At 47.2% G+C, this 18,317-nt stretch overlaps 5 protein-coding genes across 10 annotated transcripts in view; all 5 read left to right on the forward strand.

Moving 5' to 3' along the window:
* LOC134551938 (UDP-glucuronosyltransferase 1A1-like) overlaps positions 1–18,317 on the forward strand; it is a 53,669-nt gene that overhangs the window by 31,992 nt on the left and 3,360 nt on the right. For 2 of the 6 annotated variants that reach the window (XM_063400001.1, XM_063400000.1), the window contains exons 2-3: positions 17,766–17,897; positions 18,004–18,091. In XM_063400001.1, the coding sequence (XP_063256071.1) occupies positions 17,766–17,897; positions 18,004–18,091 (220 nt within the window). Of the gene's footprint in view, positions 1–7,916; positions 8,769–12,289; positions 13,124–14,522; positions 15,420–17,765; positions 17,898–18,003; positions 18,092–18,317 lie in introns of those variants that run through there. The other 4 variants (XM_063400002.1, XM_063399999.1, XM_063400003.1 and 1 more) reach the window with 4 other exon arrangements.
* Positions 2–2,191, forward strand: LOC134551863 (UDP-glucuronosyltransferase 1A1-like). Its single transcript, XM_063399846.1, has 2 exons — positions 2–853; positions 2,186–2,191. The coding sequence occupies exons 1-2, from the start codon at positions 2–4 to the stop codon at positions 2,189–2,191; spliced, it is 858 nt and encodes a 285-aa protein (XP_063255916.1).
* On the forward strand, positions 2,412–3,492 carry LOC134551864 (UDP-glucuronosyltransferase 1A1-like). The gene is made up of 2 exons (XM_063399847.1): positions 2,412–3,263; positions 3,409–3,492. The coding sequence occupies exons 1-2, from the start codon at positions 2,412–2,414 to the stop codon at positions 3,490–3,492; spliced, it is 936 nt and encodes a 311-aa protein (XP_063255917.1).
* On the forward strand, positions 4,123–5,262 carry LOC134551865 (UDP-glucuronosyltransferase 1A1-like). Its single transcript, XM_063399848.1, has 2 exons — positions 4,123–4,974; positions 5,200–5,262. Exons 1-2 carry the CDS (start codon positions 4,123–4,125, stop codon positions 5,260–5,262), a joined length of 915 nt encoding a protein of 304 aa, XP_063255918.1.
* LOC134551866 (UDP-glucuronosyltransferase 1A1-like) lies at positions 6,190–7,351 on the forward strand. The gene is made up of 2 exons (XM_063399849.1): positions 6,190–7,044; positions 7,301–7,351. Exons 1-2 carry the CDS (start codon positions 6,190–6,192, stop codon positions 7,349–7,351), a joined length of 906 nt encoding a protein of 301 aa, XP_063255919.1.

The following is an 18,317-nucleotide window of genomic DNA, read 5'->3' on the forward strand; positions in this document are numbered from 1 at the left end:
AATGGCCACAGGGCTCAGTGCTTCTCCACCAGTTGTAGTTCTGCTCCTGTCCCTGCTGGGTGTGGCTACTGCTGGGAAGCTCCTGGTGGTGCCAGCGGATGGGAGCCACTGGCTCAGCATGCGGGAAGTGGTGGACATCCTGGGGCAGAGAGGACATGAGGTGGTCGTGGTGGCACCTGAAGTCTCCTTGCACATCAAGCCATCAAAGAACTTTGTGATGAAAATGTACTCGGTCCCCTATACACAGGAAGAGTTGGAGACAGCCTTCCAGGCCTTTTTTCATGGTTCATTTGAGGAAGGTTGGATTTTTAAGAGATTTTTTAAAGTATACAAAGGTATGAAAACCCTCACTGACTGTTGGATCACCAGCTGTGAGCAGCTGCTGCAAAACAAAGAGCTCATCAGGTACCTTGAGGAGACCAAGTTTGATGCCATCCTTACGGACCCTGTAGCAACATGTGGATTGATCCTGGCTGAGCATCTTTCACTTCCTTCCGTATATTTCTTACGAGGAGCCCCCTGTGGGTTAGATTTAGATGCCAGGCTGTGTCCCAATCCTCCTTCCTATGTGCCCAGGGCATTTTCAGACAATACAGACCGCATGACCTTTCTCCAGCGGGTGAAGAATCTACTCTTTGACATCCCAAATGTTTTCCTCTGTGATTTTGCCTTTCAACCCTACTCAAAACTGGCTTCAGAGTTCCTGCAGCGGGAGGTGACTGTGCAGGATCTCTTACGCAAGGGCTCTGTTTGGCTCCTGAGGTTGGAATTTGTGCTTGACTATCCACGACCCTTGATGCCCAACATCATTCCAATTGGAGGAGTAAACTGTGCTCACAAGGAGCTACCACAGGTGGGTCTGTTTTTAATTCATGCCTTGATGGATTTCTGTGTTCAGGATGGTGGAATTCTGTTTTTGACTGAAATCAAGTTCCCATTTCTGGTGAGTGAGGTGAATCTTCATGAAAGGAACTGTTTTTCTCTCACTTTCTCCCTGACTTTCCACATTCTGAGTAGGAGGCTGTTCCTTCTGGCTTTTAAAGTGTTCTCAGTTACAAGGAAACACCAGGGTCTTCTAGTCACCCTGTACTGTACCCTGTACCCTGATGGTGTGGTCTACTAAGGTCTGTGATGGGATGTTGAGTCTGACAGCCAAAGGGATTGTGAGAATTTTTGGATAGTAGGACAAAGTTTTGAATTTGTAAAATGAGCACTTCTAACGGGATCTCTTCCAAAAAACTTTAAAAACATTTTGCTGGCTCCAAAGCCCAGCTCTGATGCCTGGAGGAGGTCTGCTTTGACACATCCAGCACAGCATGACTGGCACTGAGGGATCAGTTGCAGCCTTTTGCATGATGCCAATCAACCAAGAATGCCATATGCTTGGGTTCCCTGGGATGCTGACAACATTCCTGGGCACAGTTCCTCTTGGAGGGCCTCCTTTGCTGTTCAAGTGGTGAGCCTGGCGAGTTGGGTGAGTTCTTTTGTTGCCCTGGCTTTCTTTTCATTTATATTCCTTAGGATTTGTGTGGTGTAGGGTGGGATCACAAAGCTGCTGTGGCAATTCCAGCCATCCCCAACTATGGAGGTTGGGGATGGGTGGAATGACCCGACAGACATCCCCAAGTACAGTGGGATTGGCCACGTGAGCATTCACACAACTCCACCACTGCTGGACACTGTTGCTGCTTTGTCAGTGAACAAAATGAAGCTAGAATTAGGCCCTGAAGTGTTCTGTGGAAAGTCTCCCTGAAAAGTGCTTATTAATGTCTGCTCAAACCTCCCAGCTCACAAAACCAACCCTTGCATGCCTTGAGGCAGGTCTGGGGTACTTGAAGTGCTGCTTGATGTGGGTCACCTCTTCTGCAGAAACCTGGCATCATCCTTCCATCTTCTTTGTCTTCTCAGTCTAGAAACCATTTTAAAAGAGCTGTTCCACAGCTGCCATGGGGTCTAGGTCTCCTAGAGATTAATTTTCCAAGAGACAGGAAGAGGGGACAGACCTTGCTGGGGGAAAAGAAAAGCCTCTTCTGGTCCAAAGGATGATGTGCATGTGATGCATCTCCTACATGTGACACATCTCCTGAGCATGCAGAAGGTCCAATCAGAGGAAATGAATACAAAGTGCAGTCCCTGAGCCACACCTGCCTCTTTCTTGGGCCACTCTTTACTCTTCTTCTGATAGAGATAGATGGGAGTTATCTCGTGATTCTGTGGGCTTGGCAGGAATTCCGTGCTTGTTCTGCACCATTTTATCATATCAGGGATTACACATTCACTGCCCAGCACATAAAATAAGGATGCACAGTTGCACTGTGGCACAGATTACTTGAAAGCACGGAGCGGGCGGCAGTGCTCCAGTGCTGCCACAGGTTTCCTTCCCTAGAGGCACTCACCTGATCCCTGCAGGAATGGCCCTGGGGCTCAGTGCTTCTCCACCAGTCGTGGTTCTGCTCCTGTCCCTGCTGGGTCTGGCTGCTGCTGGGAAGCTCCTGGTGGTGCCGGTGGACGGGAGCCACTGGCTCAGCATGCGGGAAGTGTTGGACATGCTCCAGCAGAAGGGACACGAGGTGGTCGTGGTGGCACCTGAAGTCTCCTTGCACATCAAACCATCAAAAAACTTTGTGATGAAAAGATACTCAGTCCCCTATACACAGGAAGAGATGGAGAAAGGCTTCAAGGCATTTCTACAAACGCTATTTGAAGAAGGATCTTTTCTGGAAAGATTTTTTGAAGTGTATGAAGGTATGAAAAAACTTGGTAACATGTCAGTTGCTTTCTGTCAACATCTCCTGCAAAACAAAGAGCTCATCAGGTACCTGGAGGAGAGCAAGTTTGATGCCCTTCTTACAGACCCTGTAGTACCATGTGGGGTAATCCTGGCTGAGCATCTTTCACTGCCATCTGTGTATTTCTTACGAGGAATCCCGTGTGGGTTAGATTTTGAAGCCACTCAGTGTCCCAATCCTCCTTCCTATGTGCCCAGGGCATTTTCACAACTTACAGACCGCATGACCTTTCTCCAGCGGGTGAAGAACCTACTCTTTGACACCCAAAACCTTTTCCTCTGTAATTTTGCCTTTGACCCATTCTCAAAACTGGCTTCAGAGTTCCTGCAGCGGGAGGTGACTGTACAGGATCTCTTACGCAAGGGCTCTGTTTGGCTTCTGAGGTTGGAATTTGTGCTTGACTATCCAAGACCCTTGATGCCCAACATCATTCCAATTGGAGGAGTACACTGTGCTCACAAGAAGCTGCCTCAGGTGAGTTGCACTCTGTTTTTATTTTGTGCTGGGATGAATTTCTGTCTCCGGGAGGCTTGAATCTCATGTTGCAGACGGGAATCGAGTTCCCATTTGGGTGGTTGGAAGAATGCTCATGAATTTTTTGCTCCCTTTCCCTTTGTAGGCAGCAGTGCTGTACCTTCTCACCTATAAACTGTGCTGTGCATTTGCTGTTTTCATTTCACGTATTCAGCGACGTTTTGTGTAACTTTGTGTAACTTCGTACTCTCTTAGTGAATGATGAACAAGTTTGTGAGGCTGGCAAAGCCTTGCAATCAGGTGTAATTCCTAATTAGAAAATTATTGTAGTTGGGTCTGGTCTTACCAGAGAAATGCAACTCAGGCTTCTGTCCTCACTGCCTCACTCCATCTTTCTTTGCCAGTGAATTTTTCTGCTTCTTCACGTGGGTATTTCCAAAGCTGGAATCTTGAGGAACGTGGCAGGCTGTGGTCTCTCAGGTTGAGAAGCAGCCTCTCTGTGTTGTAGGCAGATGACAGAAAATTTTGGCTTGGTGATGGATTTGTGCAGTCCAGCAGCAAATTCTGGAGTCTGAAGGGGTGGTCTTGACTTGGCAGGTTCTATTCAAAGGTGACAGAGCAGCCAAAGGTTTTGTTATGAAACATGAGGCTGATCCAGTGCAACCTCCACATTTATCAGCTGCCTGAACTCTGCTGCTGGTTATGCAGCCTTTAACACACTAGTGATTACACATTTACCACACAGCAAACAAAATAAGGATCAAAAGTTAGGCTGTGGCATAGATCGCTTAAAAGCACTGGCGTGCCGGTGCTGCCACAGCTTTCCTTCTCTGGAGGCACTGACCTGATCCCTGCAGGAATGGCCCTGGGGCTCAGTGCTTCTCCACCAGTCGTGGTTCTGCTCCTGTCCCTGCTGGGTCTGGCTGCTGCTGGGAAGCTCCTGGTGGTGCCGGTGGACGGGAGCCACTGGCTCAGCATGCGGGAAATGTTGGACATGCTCCAGCAGAAGGGACACGAGGTGGTTGTGGTGGCACCTGAAGTGACTTTGCACATCAAGCCATCAAAGAACTTTGTGATGAAAATGTATCCAGTGCCTTTCACTCAGGAAGAAATGGATGGGGTTCCCCTAGGATTAATAGAGGATGTATTTGAAGAAGGGACTTTTTTGGAAAGAGTTATGAGACTTTATCAACGTGCAAAAAAGAACTCTGTTCTCTTCCTGGCCACCTGCACACACTTAATCTACAACAAGGAGCTCATCAGGTACCTTGAGGAGAGCAAATTTGATGCTGTCCTTACAGATCCTTTTCTCCCCTGTGGGCAGATAGTGGCGGAGCATCTCTCCCTACCCTCCGTGTACTTCCTACAGCAAATGCCATGTGGTTTGGAATATCAAGCCACCCAGTGCCCCAATCCCCCTTCTTATGTCCCCAGAGCATTTACAGATCTTACAGACCGCATGACCTTTCTCCAGCGGGTCAAGAACATGATCTATGAAATCCCAAATTTTTTCCTCTGTGATATTGTCTACCAACCTTATGCAAAACTGGCTTCAGAATTCCTGCAGCGGGAGGTGACCGTGCCGGATCTCCTGCGCCAGGCTTCCATTTGGCTCGTGAAACTGGACTTTGTCTTGCACTTCCCAAAACCCTTGATGCCCAACATGGTTTTGATTAGTGGAGTAAATTGTGCCCACAAGAAGCTAAATCAGGTGGGTCACTCTCTGTTTTCTCTTGTTGCTCTTGCCAGCTTTGGAACTTTTGGAAAAGCTGAAAGCCGGCTTTGGTCAGAAAGGTGGATTTGCAACTGCTCGTGCTTTGCAGAGAGGGGTTGGTTCTGGTATGTGTAAAGGATTATCAGAGCAGAAAGGGGAGAAAGTGTTGTATTTGGAATTAGCTCTGGGAGGCTCCCCATTGTTCCTGTGCCTCTGCTCCAGGCCAGCTTTGGATTGCAGTGGGTTCCTCAGAGACTCTTCAAAGCCTCAAGGCTGTTGCTGTGATGCAAGACACACTTTGAATTGAGGATGTGTTCCTTTATCATTTATCCTCTGGTCCAATCTGGCTGTTTTTCTCTACAATTCTGACTTCTTTTCTTCCTTTAAGGAAGGATTTTCAATGCTTTGAATTGTCATAGGCTCATCAAACATTGCCATCTGGAAGGACATTAGAGGTCTGTCTGAGAACCTCCTGTCAAAGCATGCCCAGTTAGGTAAGGATGTTCCCTTCTCTGTCTTGTCCAGATTTACGTGTCCCTACAATCTCTAATTTTCAGTGATTTTGTGTAACTTGGTACTCTGAGTGATGATCAAGTCTGTGAGGCTGGCAAAGCCGTGCAATCAGGTGTAATCCCTAATTAGAAAATTATTGTAGTTGGGACTGGTCTTACCAGAGAAATGCAACTCAGGCTTCTGTCCTCGCTGCCTCACTCCATCTTTCTTTGCCAGTGAATTTTTCTGCTTCTTCACGTGGGTATTTCCAAAGCTGGAATCTTGAGGAACGTGGCAGGCTGTGGTCTCTCAGGTTGAGAAGCAGCCTCTCTGTGTTGTAGGCAGATGTCAGAAAATTTTGGCTTGGTGATGGCTGTGTGAGGTTTAACAGCCAATTTCAGAGGTCTCAAGGGGTTGCTGTGCCTTGGCAAGTGGCGCTCAAAGGTGACAAAAATGCGAAAGGTTTTATCATAAAAGATGAGGCTGACCTAGTGCATCCCCCACATTTATCAACAGCCTGAACTCTGCTTCTATGAACTTTTGCTGAACTTTTCTGAACTTTTTATCACACCAGTGATTACAAATTTACGAGATAGCAAATAAAACAAGGGTACAAAGTTGGGCTGTGGCACAGATTGCTTAAAAGTGCGGAGCAGACATCGGTAATCCGGTGCTGCTGTGGGTTTCCTTCCTTGGAGAGACTCACCTGATCCTGCAGGAATGGCCCTGGGGCTCAGTGCTTCTCCACCAGTTGTGGTTCTGCTCCTGTCCCTGCTGGGTCTGGCTGCTGCTGGGAAGCTCCTGGTGGTGCCGGTGGACGGGAGCCACTGGCTCAGCATGCGGGAAGTGCTGGATATCCTTGCGCAGAAGGGACACGAGGTGGTCGTGGTGGCACCTAAAGTCACTCTGTATATCAAACCATCGAAGAACTTTGTGATAAAAAGGCACTCAGGCCCACTCAGCAGCCAGGAAGAGTTGAAGAGAGATTTCGAAGCGTTTTTGAACTCTTTATTTGAAGAGGTATCTTTTCTGGAAAGATTTCCTAAAGTGTACAAACGTATGAAAAGACTCGGTGATTTGGCAGTCAGTTCCTGTGAACATCTCCTGCAAAACAAAGAGCTCATCAGGTACCTGGAGGAGAGCAAGTTTGATGCCCTTCTTACAGACCCTGTATTACCTTGTGGGGTAATCCTGGCTGAGCATCTTTCACTGCCATCTGTGTATTTCTTACGAGGAATCCCATGTGGGTTAGATTTTGAAGCCACTCAGTGTCCCAATCCTCCTTCCTATGTGCCCAGGGCATTTTCACAACTTACAGACCGCATGACCTTTCTCCAGCGGGTGAAGAACCTACTCTTTGACACCCAAAACCTTTTCCTCTGTAATTTTGCCTTTGACTCATTCTCAAAACTGGCTTCAGAGTTCCTGCAGCGGGAGGTGACTGTGCAGGATCTCTTACGCAAGGGCTCTGTTTGGCTCTTGAGGGAGGAATTTGTGCTTGACTATCCAAGACCCTTGATGCCCAACATCATTCCAATTGGAGGAGTACACTGTGCTCACAAGGGGCTGCCTCAGGTGAGTTGCACTCTGTTTTTATTTTGTGCTGGGATGGATTTCTGTCTTCAGGAGGCTTGAGTTTCATGTTGCAGACAGGAATTGAGTTCCAATTTTTGGTGGGTAGAAGAATGCTCATGGATTTTTTGCTCCCTTTCCCTTTGTAAGCAGCAGTGCTGTACCTTCTCACCTATGAACTGTGCTGTGCATTTGCTGTTTTCATTTCACATATATAGAGGCATTTTGTGTAACTATGTTTAACTTTGTACTCTCTTAGTCTGTGATGAACAAGTCTGTGAGGCTGGCAAAGCCTTGCAGTCAGGTGTAATCCCTAATTAGCAAATTGTTGTAGTTGGGTCTGGTCTTACCAGAGAAATGCAACTCAGGCTTCTGTCCTTGCTGCCTCACTCCATCTTTCTTTGCCAGTGAATTTTTCTGCTTCTTCACGTGGGTATTTCCAAAGCTGGAATCTTGAGGAACGTGGCAGGCTGTGGTCTCTCAGGTTGAGAAGCAGCCTCTCTGTGTTGTAGGCAGATGTCAGAAAATTTTGGCATGGTGATGGCTGTGTGAGGTTTAACAGCCAATTTCAGAGGTCTCAAGGGGCTGCAGTGTCTTGACAGGTGGCACTCAAAGGTGACAAAAGTGCCAAAGGTTTTATCATAAAAGATGAGGTTTATCTGGTGTATCCTCCACATTTATCAGCTGCCTGAACTCTGCTGCTGGTTATGCAGCCTTTTATCACACCAGTGATTACAAATTTACGAGACAGCAAATAAAGCAAGGGCACAAAGTTGGGCTGTGGCACAGATTGCTTAAAAGCGGGGAGCAAGCGCCACTACTCCAGTGTGCCGTGAGTTTCCTTCCTTGGAGAGACTCACCTGATCCCTGCAGGAATGGCCCTGGGGCTCAGTGCTTCTCCACCAGTTGTGGTTCTGCTCCTGTCCCTGCTGGGTCTGGCTGCTGCTGGGAAGCTCCTGGTGGTGCCAGTGGACGGGAGCCACTGGCTCAGCATGCGGGAAGTGTTGGACATGCTCCAGCAGAAGGGACACGAGGTGGTCGTAGTGGCACCTGAAGTCTCCTTGCAGATCAAGCCATCCAAGACCTTTACAATGAAAATGTACCCAGTGCCTTTCACACAAGAAGAGATGGATAGAGTTTTCAAAGGATCAATAACTGATTTATTTGAAGAAGGATCTTTTCTGGAAAGAGTTTTTCGACAGTATCAACAGGCAAAGAAGACATCTGCTCTGTTCCTGGCCACCTGCACACACTTAATCCGCAACAAAGAGCTCATTAGGTACCTTGAAGAGAGCAAGTTCGATGCTGTCCTCACAGACCCTATCCTACCCTGTGGGGCAATACTGGCAGAGTATCTTTCCCTGCCTTCCGTCTATTTCCTGCAGCAAGTTCCATGTGGTTTGGAATATCAAGCCACCCAGTGCCCCAATCCCCCTTCCTATGTCCCCAGAGTATTTACAGATCTTACAGACCACATGACCTTTCTCCAGCGGGTCAAGAACATGATCTATGAAATCCCAAATTTTTTCCTCTGTGATATTGTCTACCAACCTTATGAAGAACTGGCTTCAGAATTCCTGCAGCGGGAGGTGACCGTGCCGGATCTCCTGCGCCAGGCTTCCATTTGGCTCATGAAACTGGACTTTGTCTTGCACTTTCCAAAACCCTTGATGCCCAACATGGTTTTGATTAGTGGAGTAAATTGTGCCCACAAGAAGCTAAATCAGGTGGGTCACTCTCTGTTTTCTCTTTTGTTCTTGCAGGCCTTGGAAATCTCAGCAGAGCTGATGCACAGCTTTTGGTCAGAAAGGTGGATTTGCAACTGCTCGTGCTTTGTAGAAAGGTGCTCGTTCTGGTGAAGGAGTATTAGAGTAGAAAGGTGGAGAAAGTGTTGTATATGGAATTCGCTCTGGGAGACTCCCCATCGATCCTGTGCCTCTGCTCCAAATCATCTTTGGTTTTGGAGCAGGCTGTTGGTAACAGTGCAAGTCACACTTTGAATTGAGGAGGTGTCCATTTATCCTCTGGCTGATTTCCTGTACAATTTTGATTTTTCTTCCCTTAAAGTAGGATTTTCTGTGTTTTGAATTGTCAACGGCTCATCAAACATTTTCTTCTGGAAAGTCATTAGAGGCCTCTCTGGGTACCTCCCATCAGCATATGTCCAGGTCAGGTTGTTCCCTTCTCTGTCTTGTCAAATTTCAAATATCTGCTGTAGTGAACACACATATCAAATTAACTCCTGTATCCAGGTCAAATTTTCCATGTTGCAGCTTGTGATTGTTGCCTTTTGTCCTGTCACCGTCAATCTCATTTTTTTCTTGAAGTTTTTGTCATCTCCTGCAGTCAAGCTGTAGTACATCTGTCCTGTGGCATCGAATTATCCCATTCTAGAGGCAGAACTTTGCCTTTGTTGACCTTCTTTAGGCTTTTATAGGCTCATTTTTCCAGCTCATTTGTCCCAGGCCAGTGATGCTCATTAGCTAAATTTTCATCCAGCATCTAAAAAACAGAGTATACATTACTTTATTCTTCTAAAATGAATGTTGGATTCATGTCAGTCTTTTTTTTTAAAATGTGTTTTCAAATAGATTTTGTGGTTTGCAGAGTATCTTCATAGATTCTATTTTTAATAATAACTATTCCTGTTGGGTTTTTCAGATATTTGCTTTACAAAAATGCTGAGATGAGGCTGATACTTCAAAAGAAGCCAAATTTCACACAGTAAAACCAGAGGATTCAGACTTGGCCCTCAGGCTAGAAAAGCAGAGATGAAATAAAGTGCACAGCTAACCCCATGAAAAGAATTATGGCAGAGATCTGGAAAATCTGGAAAATCGTAGCTAAAGGCTCAAGGGAAACTGATAGTTTCTCCCAATATTTGACTAACACTGAAATGCAGCAAGCTTAGAGCAGCCAAAGGGGTGTATTTTTTCACACCATGCCCCAAAAACCCCAAATCAGCCTCTCAAGAGCCACAGATTTTCTTTTTTGTAGACAAATCCACTGAATTTAAAAGGCATTTAGGGGGTTAATAAGAGGTACAGGCTGCCTGCCAGGATTTGTAGGCTTACAGGAGAGATAATCTTGGATTCCCTTAGCTCGGATGTTTGCTGTACTGTTTCCAGCTTACAACCTTGGCACTCAGTTCTGTACTTGTGCTTGACTTTCTCCTGCTGTCTCACCTTTGGAATGGGCTAGGGTTGTGGACTTCAGTCTCTGCACTCGTAAACATGTGGAGGGTGTTCGTGTGCTGTTCAAAATCCAGTGTCACAACTTCTATGAACTTTTGCTGAACTTTTCTGAACTTTTTTTTAAAAACTTTTCTGAGCTTGGCCTCAAGGGCTTGGGTTGAGGGTTTTTTCACCTCTTTAGTGTTGTTCTATAGGGTTTTGTATTAGTGTCTCACAGATGATACACGTTTGGCTGCAATATAAGCAGGACTTAACTAGGTGGGAGTGATCATGTACCAAATAGGAGATTTGAGAGGCCTTTATGCAGGGTAAGTGTTTCTGCAACTCTGAATTTACTACCTGAGGATGTACTGCCACCTTAAGGCTTGTTTAATGCTGCTTCACCTCATTATTTGCGATCTTTTTACCACAGAAATGTGGAAATGCAGGTGAGAATCCATTCCCTCCACCTTCTGTAGTTTTTGGTCTTTCAGTGCTACCCCACTGCTAGCTAAAGCCACAGTTCTGCTTCAACAGCTGGAGAATGAGACTGCATCAAATCATGGAACTGTTAAGGCTGGAAAAGCCCTCTAAGATCAGAGTCCAGCCGTTAATCCAGCACTGCCAGATCTACCACCATGTCCCAAGGCACACATCCACATTTTTTTTTGAATGCTTCCAGGGATGATGACTCCACCACTGCCCTGGACAGCCCCTTTCCAGTGCTTGACAACCCTTTCCGTGAAGAAATTTTTCCTAATATCCAATCTTAAGCTCCCCACTGATGTCTGAAATTGTTTCCTATTTAGTGCATTTTCCATAAACATTACAGTCTTTCTTGCTGGCTTTTAAGAATCCATTTTCTTTAATAGGCCACATGGAGGACCTCCTCTCCAAATAAAGATTTTAGGACACATTTAGTCTTAATCTTGGAATAACACTTAGGATTAGCCTTGGAGTGTATTTATCACACTCAAGTGCCTTTGGCAAAGGTAGCCATTTCATGGATTAGACTTCCCATCATTCCTACCTGCTCCAAGAAAACTTTTCCAGCCTGGAGAAACTGCTCAGAGTTCACTCTGTTCAGGAGTGCTTGGTTGAGGGGATCTGAAAGAATCTGTCTTCTCCAGCCAGCTCTTGTCCAAGTACCATTCCCACATCTTGTATTGCCTTTGTAAACTTGCCAACTTTTGACATCTAGCTTTTCCCTGTCCATGTGGAATATGCCGTAATGGCAGGTGAGATCTGCTTGGCCAGGCCCTTCTGTCCATGAGTGTGGACTTCAACATACCACATACCACAGCCAAGCTGTCCGAAATTCGGGAAAGAGACTGTTATTAAGATCTTTCAAACCCATTTGTCCTGTAGGCTCTCACCCTGAACTCCCATGGCCCCTCTTGAGCAAGAGCCACATATTCTGCTGCATCATTGCTTTTCAGAAAGATGTTCAGCCTCAAGACTCTCATATGTGAACTCTGATGGCCCCTCTTGAGCACAAACTCTGCTTTCTGCTGTATCACTGTTTTGCTAAAAAAGGTGAAAGGTGGTTGGTTAATGTGTTACCCAAACTTTGGTGACTCCACTGCTCCACGTGTCAGCTCCTGCTTGCCTGGGGAACATTCTCTGTGAGCTCCAGCCACCCTCCTGAGCAAAGGTTAGGGGTTTAGGTCTTGCATGTCAACAGTGCAACACAATTCTTGTGATAAAAGGTCTGTGGAGTGGGCATAAATTTGATTCCGGACTTGAATCTGGCCCAGGATAGTTGAGTGCACATTGAGTCACTTGAAGCAACCCTGACACAGAAAACCCCTCCACAAACAACTGCTTTTTCTGCTGATTATTCTGAATAATTTGAGATAACCTAAACGCATAGAAAAGCATAGGTGCCTCAATAGCAAATTAATCAAGGTTTTTATCAGCAATGTGGTCTTTGAACTCCAATAGCCTGTATAATTTTGTAGAGATAAACATTAAAGTCCACCACGATATAAATGAGGTACAAGGACATTTTTCTTCACATGCTGCTGGACAACATAAGGAGAAGCAGCTCATTTCTTTTCCTGCCCATGATAATTATGTGGAGGCACCGGGTACATGCTGGGCTTGTGCTTTTCCTTGCTTTCTGGAGTCTGGCAGATGGTGGGAAGCTCTTGGTGGTGCCTCAGGATGGGAGTCACTGGCTGAGCATGCGCATGGTCCTGGACAAACTCTGGGAGAAGGGGCACGAAATCGTGGCCGTGGTTCCTGATGCTGCCTTGTTCTTGAAAAACTCCCAGTCCTTCACCATCAAAACATATTCAGTGCCTTACACGCAGGAGTTTGTGGATCAATACTATCAGGAGATGGGGGAAAAGAGCTTTGATTTAACGCTCTCATTTTTACTCAGCAACATCTCAGAGCTGACCAACATGTTCTCTTCTGCTTGTCGGCATCTCTTATCTGACAAAGAACTCATGAAGTACCTCCAGGACAGCAAATTCAATGCCATCATGATGGACCCTGTGCTGCCCTGTGGGCCAATTCTGGCTGAGTATCTCTCCCTCCCCTCTGTGTACTTCATGCGTGGCCTTCCTTGTACCTTAGACTACAAAGCTGCGCAGTCTCCCAGCCCCGTATCCTACGTCCCCAGGACTTTCTCCTCCGCTTCCGACCACATGACATTCCCAGAGCGTGTGAAGAACTTCCTGATCGGGGTCTCAGAGCCTTTGCTTTGCCACCTGTTTTATTTGAACTACAAGAGCTTGGCCTCCGAGTTCCTGCAGAGGGATGTAACCATGCAGGAGCTGTTCAGCCAAGCATCAGTTTGGCTGATGAGATACGACTTTGTTTTTGAGTATCCACGCCCCATCATGCCCAACATGGTCTATGTTGGAGGCATCAACTGTCAGCAAAAGAAGCCGCTCTCAAAGGTTTGTCATTGCTTTACCGTGAGGGTGGTGTTGGTGTTTGTTCAAGATGTGCTTTCTTTTTTAAGTGTTTCCTGGAGTGATGTTTGTGCTTGAGGCAGGGTGTGATCAAATCACAGGATGGCATGGGAGAGGGAATATTAGACTTTGAGCTGATCACAAGGCTTGCTGAAGGGTTTCTCTCCAGGAGAGCTTAGGTCGAGTTGTCACCATCACTCGTGACATGCTCTATATCCAGGTAAATGACAAAATAACTCTTAGGTCAGAGGATTTAATATCCCTAAGGCATGTGGAATACCAGTTAATTGCAGGAGACTTGGCTGGACAAAAATTGGAAATATAGAATTAATTCTGTGGATATACCCAGGCACTTTTGCTGTGCCACTGTACATGAAGCTGGGTGAAGCACAGAACATCAGGGGAGGTTGAGGCTGGAGATCAGGAAAAGGTTCTTCCCTCAGAGGGTGCTGGGACACTGACCAGGCTCCCCAGGGAATGAGCACAGCCCCGAGGCTGCCAGAGCTCCAGGAGAGTTTGGACAGTGCTCCAAGGATGACCAGGGTGGGATTGTTGGCGTGTCTGTGCAAGGACAGGGATTCCATCAATGATCCTGGTGGTCAGGATTTTCTAACTGAGGATATTCCTTGATTCCATGTGTGCCAACTACCCAAAACCAGGACTGTGCAAAGACTGCAGAGGGAACTCTGTTGCCTCTGGGTTTGTGCAAGCAGCAGTGCAAGACAGCAAATAAGAGGATGGTTGGGAAAAGAAGCCTTCAGGATTGTAACTACTGTCCTTTGTTCAGATTCCCCTCGTGGTGTACAAATAGTGCAGATATCCCTGCTTTCAGGCCATTGTGGTGTTGCAACAGCAGGAGGTATTGCTCAGCTTGCAACACTTTACTGCTGTAAATTCAGGACTTTCACTTTGATAACTGCTGTGATAGAGCAACAAATCTGGAGATACACCTTTACAACCCACTCTATGTCAAACCTCTGTCAATCTTTGCTTCTTGGTTACGCTCGGGGGCACAAAGCAATCCAAAGATCAGATGTGTGCTGTGTTCCATGTCCAATCAGTGCAGTGGACTCAAGGCAGAGGGTTGATCATTAACTGGATGTTAATGCTGTAGTGATTGCTGGCTCAGTCCCATTCATGGCTCTCACGCAACCTCTCAGCCCCACAGGCTGTTGGTCACTCCTCCCTCCTGGTGTCAATTCGAACATTCAGCTTCACCTTGCGGCACCCACTCACTGAAAGCCTTCCCCCTGCACACAGATGATAAACCCAATATTTACCTACAGTTAAAAATTACCCCAATTTCTGTCTGTTAAAAATTAAAAACCCACCATAGTTAAAATTCAAGTGGAAAGCACCCCCTGATTCATTCCTCATCCCTGGCTGCAGTTCCACCACCGTTTAAAACTTCGTTAGCGGCACCAGGGAAATGGTTTCTCCAAAGCCAGGAGTCCTTTCTCTTGCATCTTGGGCTGTGTTTTTCCTGCTGCTGTGGGCCCCTGGTGAAGGTGGGAAGCTCTTGGTCATACCCATCGATGGCAGCCACTGGCTCAGCATGCGCCCGGTTGTGGAGAAGCTCAGGGACAGGGGACACGAAATCGTGGTGGTTGCGCCGGAGATAAATTTGCGGATCCATTCATCCCCAATTTACACCTTGAAAACCTACCCTGTGTCCTACACCAAGGAGTTTGTGGAGGCGGAGTTTAAACAGATGGGCCACAGGAGCTTCACACCTCAGCCCTTCTTGGAAAAACTCTCCAAAATCGCCAATTTTACAAGCATGTTCTTGGATTCCTGCAAGCGTCTCCTGTCTGAAAAAGAGCTGATCCAATACCTCGAGGGAAGCAAATTTGATGCTGTGTTTATGGATCCCTTCTTCCCGTGTGGGCAGATATTGGCAGAACATCTGTCCCTGCCCTCCGTGTATTTCCTGCGAGGGCTGCCGTGCAGCCTGGAATTCCAGGCCACAATGTGTCCCAGCCCTCCCTCCTACGTCCCGCGGTTCTTCACGCGCTCCACAGACCGCATGTCCTTCCGGCAGCGCCTGGGCAACCTCCTGGCCACCCTGGGCAGCTCCCTGGCCTGCTCTGTCCTTTATTCCCCCTATGATCCCTTGATCCGGGAGTTCCTGCGGCGGGAGGCGACCGTGCCCGAGCTGTTCAGCCACGCCGCTGTTTGGCTCATGAAATATGACTTTGTCTTTGAGTATCCCAGGCCACTCATGCCCAACATGGTCCTGGTCGGAGGCATAGGCTGCACTCGGGAAAACAAATTATCCCAGGTTAGTTCCCGTCTATTCCGTTTAGCTGTGGGTGCACTGTGAGCTCTCTCCAGGAGATGGAGCTCCCAGGCTGGAGTAAATGATGCCAGGTGAAAGCGGCTGGGAATGCATTTTGCACCGCTGCATCCCTTGAGCAATGAGGGAAAAGTTAGTTTGTGGGACACCTCTGCATTCCCAGTGAAACCTGCATTTAAAAAAAAAAAAAAAAAAAAAAAAAAAAAGAAGAAGGCTTTTTCTTTTCCAATTTTTCCTGTCTGTTTCCATTCCCTTTTCCTTTTTCCTGTCTACAGCTTCCTTAAGAGGGACAGTGGAAGAACAGCTCCAATCTCTGCTCTCTGTGGCCAGGACAGCACCCAAGGGAGCAGCTGGAGCTGTTTCAGGGCAGGCTCAGGCTGGAGATCAGGAAAAGGTTCTTCTCCCAGAGGGTGCTGGGGCACTGAAGAGACTTCCCAGGGAATGGGCACAGCCCTGAGGCTGCCAGAGCTCCAGGAGAGTTTAACAATGCTCCCAGGGATGCACAGGGTGGGATTGGATTGTTGGGGTGTCTGTGCAGGGCCAGGGGCTGGACTCCATGATCCTTGTGGGTCCCTTCCAACCGAGGATGTTCCATGAACTTCAGACAGTTCAGGCAGGCCTGAATGAAATCCCCACCACCAGTGAAGCAGCACCTTGTGTCACTTCTGTGTAAAATACTCTGTACTGTAACTGTATTTTACTATACTCTGTACTGTAACTATATTTGCTTCAACTGTGCCAAAATTCCTCAGTTTGGGATATCTCCTGCTTCAAGAAATCCTCCTAATTCTCTTATTTTTCCATGATTCTTCAGTTTTTGTAAAAGTATGAGCAGGTGCTGATTAAAACCACTACTAAAATAATCTGCATATTGCCAAAGCAGGGCTACAAAGAGTTTTCTCATAGTGGAAAGTCAGACCTTGGAACTCAAAAACATCTAAAAAAACCAAAGTAAAACTGATGTCCCACAGAATAGAAACAGTATTAAATATGGCTCGACACAGCCACAAAAATATGGAAAAGAGCATAAACTGACATAGTCAGTCTCTGCTGTCCCTGCCCAGGGCAGGGGGTTGGAATGAGACAATCTTTAAAGTCCCTTCCAACCCAAAGCGTTCCATGGCTCTCTGGTTATCCCCTCAGATCCCAGAGATAACACGGCAATTGCCAGACTTACAGGAACATTTAGTTCATTGTATTCCCCTTATTCAACTCTGATGCCTGCAATAATTTCCTCCAGTTTTGCCTTTCCTTCCTTGGCTCAACCAAACAACTTTCTATTTCAAAGAATTTTTGCTCCAGCCTTGGGCTGTTTTTTTCTGCTTCATTGGAATCCTTTTGTTCCTGGATTCCAGCGCTAGATCTCCTTCTATTATTTAAATCGCTCAAACAAAAGAGAGACAAAACTGGCAGCAGTTCAGTGTTATCATACCCAAAGCAGATACAATAAATCCAGATATTAGAAATTTGAGTTACCTGCTGTCAGAACTCTCTTCCAGGGTTTTAATTCTCTCTTGCAGCTCCGTGGCCTGAAAAGAACATCAGCTCTGAATCCAGGCTTGGGTTAAATGTGCCCATTTTTACTTCCCCAAGACTAATTTTCTTTAGGATCATAGAGCAGGTTGGACTGGAAGGCCATCCAGCTCCCAGCCCCTGCCATGGGCAGGGACACCTTCCACTATCCCAGGTGGTTCCAAGCCCCATCCATCCTCCCCTTGGACACTTCCAGGGATCCAAGGGCAGTCACAGCTTCTCTGGGCACCCTGTGCCAGGGACTCACCACCCTCACAGGGAAGGATTTCTTCCTGATATCTAACATGAATTTCCTCTTTTGGTTTGAACCCATTAGTCCCTGTCCCATCACTCCAGTTCCTCACAAAGGGTCCTTCTTCAGCTTGCTTCTGGGCCTCTTCAGGCACAGAAAAGGGGTTCTGAGGTCTCCACACAAAAATCTTCTGTGGTCCAGACTGAACAACCCCAGTGTCTCAGCCTGTCGCCATAGGGGAGGTGCTCCTGTCTCCTTGTCAGCTCCATGGTTCTCCTGTGGACTTGCTCCAACAGACCCGTGTCATTCTCATGTTGATGGCCCTGGAGCTGGATGCAGGATTCCAGGTGTGGTCTCAGGAGAGAGGGAGAATCCCGTCCTTGGACCTGCTGGCTGTGCTGCTTTGGATGCAGAACTGTCAATAACAACTCATTTTCCTGGTCCTAATTTTGTTGCGCTCACTGCTTGTTCTGTTGCTTTTCCAGGGAGTTTTGTGGGAATGTGGCAGCAATTCCAGCTCTGGCAAGAGAAAGGGCTTTGACTAAAGGCTTGCTTTCCTTTGGCAGGACTTTGAAGCCATGGTGAATGCCTCTGGAGAACACGGCATCGTTGTCTTCTCGCTGGGCTCCATGGTGTCCGAGATTCCCATGAAGAAAGCCATGGAAATTGCGGAGGCCTTGGGAACAGTCCCTCAGACGGTATCAATTCCCTCTTCCCCTTCCAGCAGAGCAGCTCCACGCTGTTCTCAGGTCCTCCCTCCCTTCTCCTGCCGGGATCTGATGTGGGCTTTGCTTCCCTTGCCAGGTCTTCTGGCGCTACACGGGCAAGGAACTCCCCAACCTGCCCAAAAACGTGAAGCTCGTCAAGTGGCTGCCTCAGAATGACCTCCTGGGTAGGTGTGACACACCATGGTGGTGCTGGTGCTCCAGGGCTGCTCTTGTGAGGCCCCAAGGGCATCATCTGTGGGTCAGGTGTGAGTTATCATCTCCTGACCCATCACTGTGGAGCACAAACCTTCCTCGCAGCCTTTGCTGTTGTAGCCAGGGCTTGTCCTTTAGGAACTTAGCTGGGAATCGCAAAATTATGAAACAACTCTGCTTGAAAAGGTTTTCCTACAC

This window comes from Prinia subflava, chromosome 6 (genome assembly GCF_021018805.1).
Source record: "Prinia subflava isolate CZ2003 ecotype Zambia chromosome 6, Cam_Psub_1.2, whole genome shotgun sequence".
NCBI classification, from domain to species: Eukaryota; Metazoa; Chordata; class Aves; order Passeriformes; family Cisticolidae; genus Prinia; species Prinia subflava.

What these genes read in the sequence shown, in the direction of transcription:
- LOC134551863 (XM_063399846.1), top strand. Translation starts at nt 2, where the DNA reads ATGGCCACAGGGCTCAGTGCTTCTCCACCAGTTGTAGTTCTGCTCCTG.
- LOC134551864 (XM_063399847.1), top strand. Translation starts at nt 2,412, where the DNA reads ATGGCCCTGGGGCTCAGTGCTTCTCCACCAGTCGTGGTTCTGCTCCTG. An exon ending in CTCACAAGAAGCTGCCTCAG is followed by an intron (nt 3,264 to 3,408) that starts GTGAGTTGCACT and finishes TTCCCTTTGTAG; the next exon opens with GCAGCAGTGCTGTACCTTCT.
- LOC134551865 (XM_063399848.1), top strand. Translation starts at nt 4,123, where the DNA reads ATGGCCCTGGGGCTCAGTGCTTCTCCACCAGTCGTGGTTCTGCTCCTG. An exon ending in CCCACAAGAAGCTAAATCAG is followed by an intron (nt 4,975 to 5,199) that starts GTGGGTCACTCT and finishes CCTCTGCTCCAG; the next exon opens with GCCAGCTTTGGATTGCAGTG.
- LOC134551866 (XM_063399849.1), top strand. Translation starts at nt 6,190, where the DNA reads ATGGCCCTGGGGCTCAGTGCTTCTCCACCAGTTGTGGTTCTGCTCCTG. An exon ending in CTCACAAGGGGCTGCCTCAG is followed by an intron (nt 7,045 to 7,300) that starts GTGAGTTGCACT and finishes GTACTCTCTTAG; the next exon opens with TCTGTGATGAACAAGTCTGT.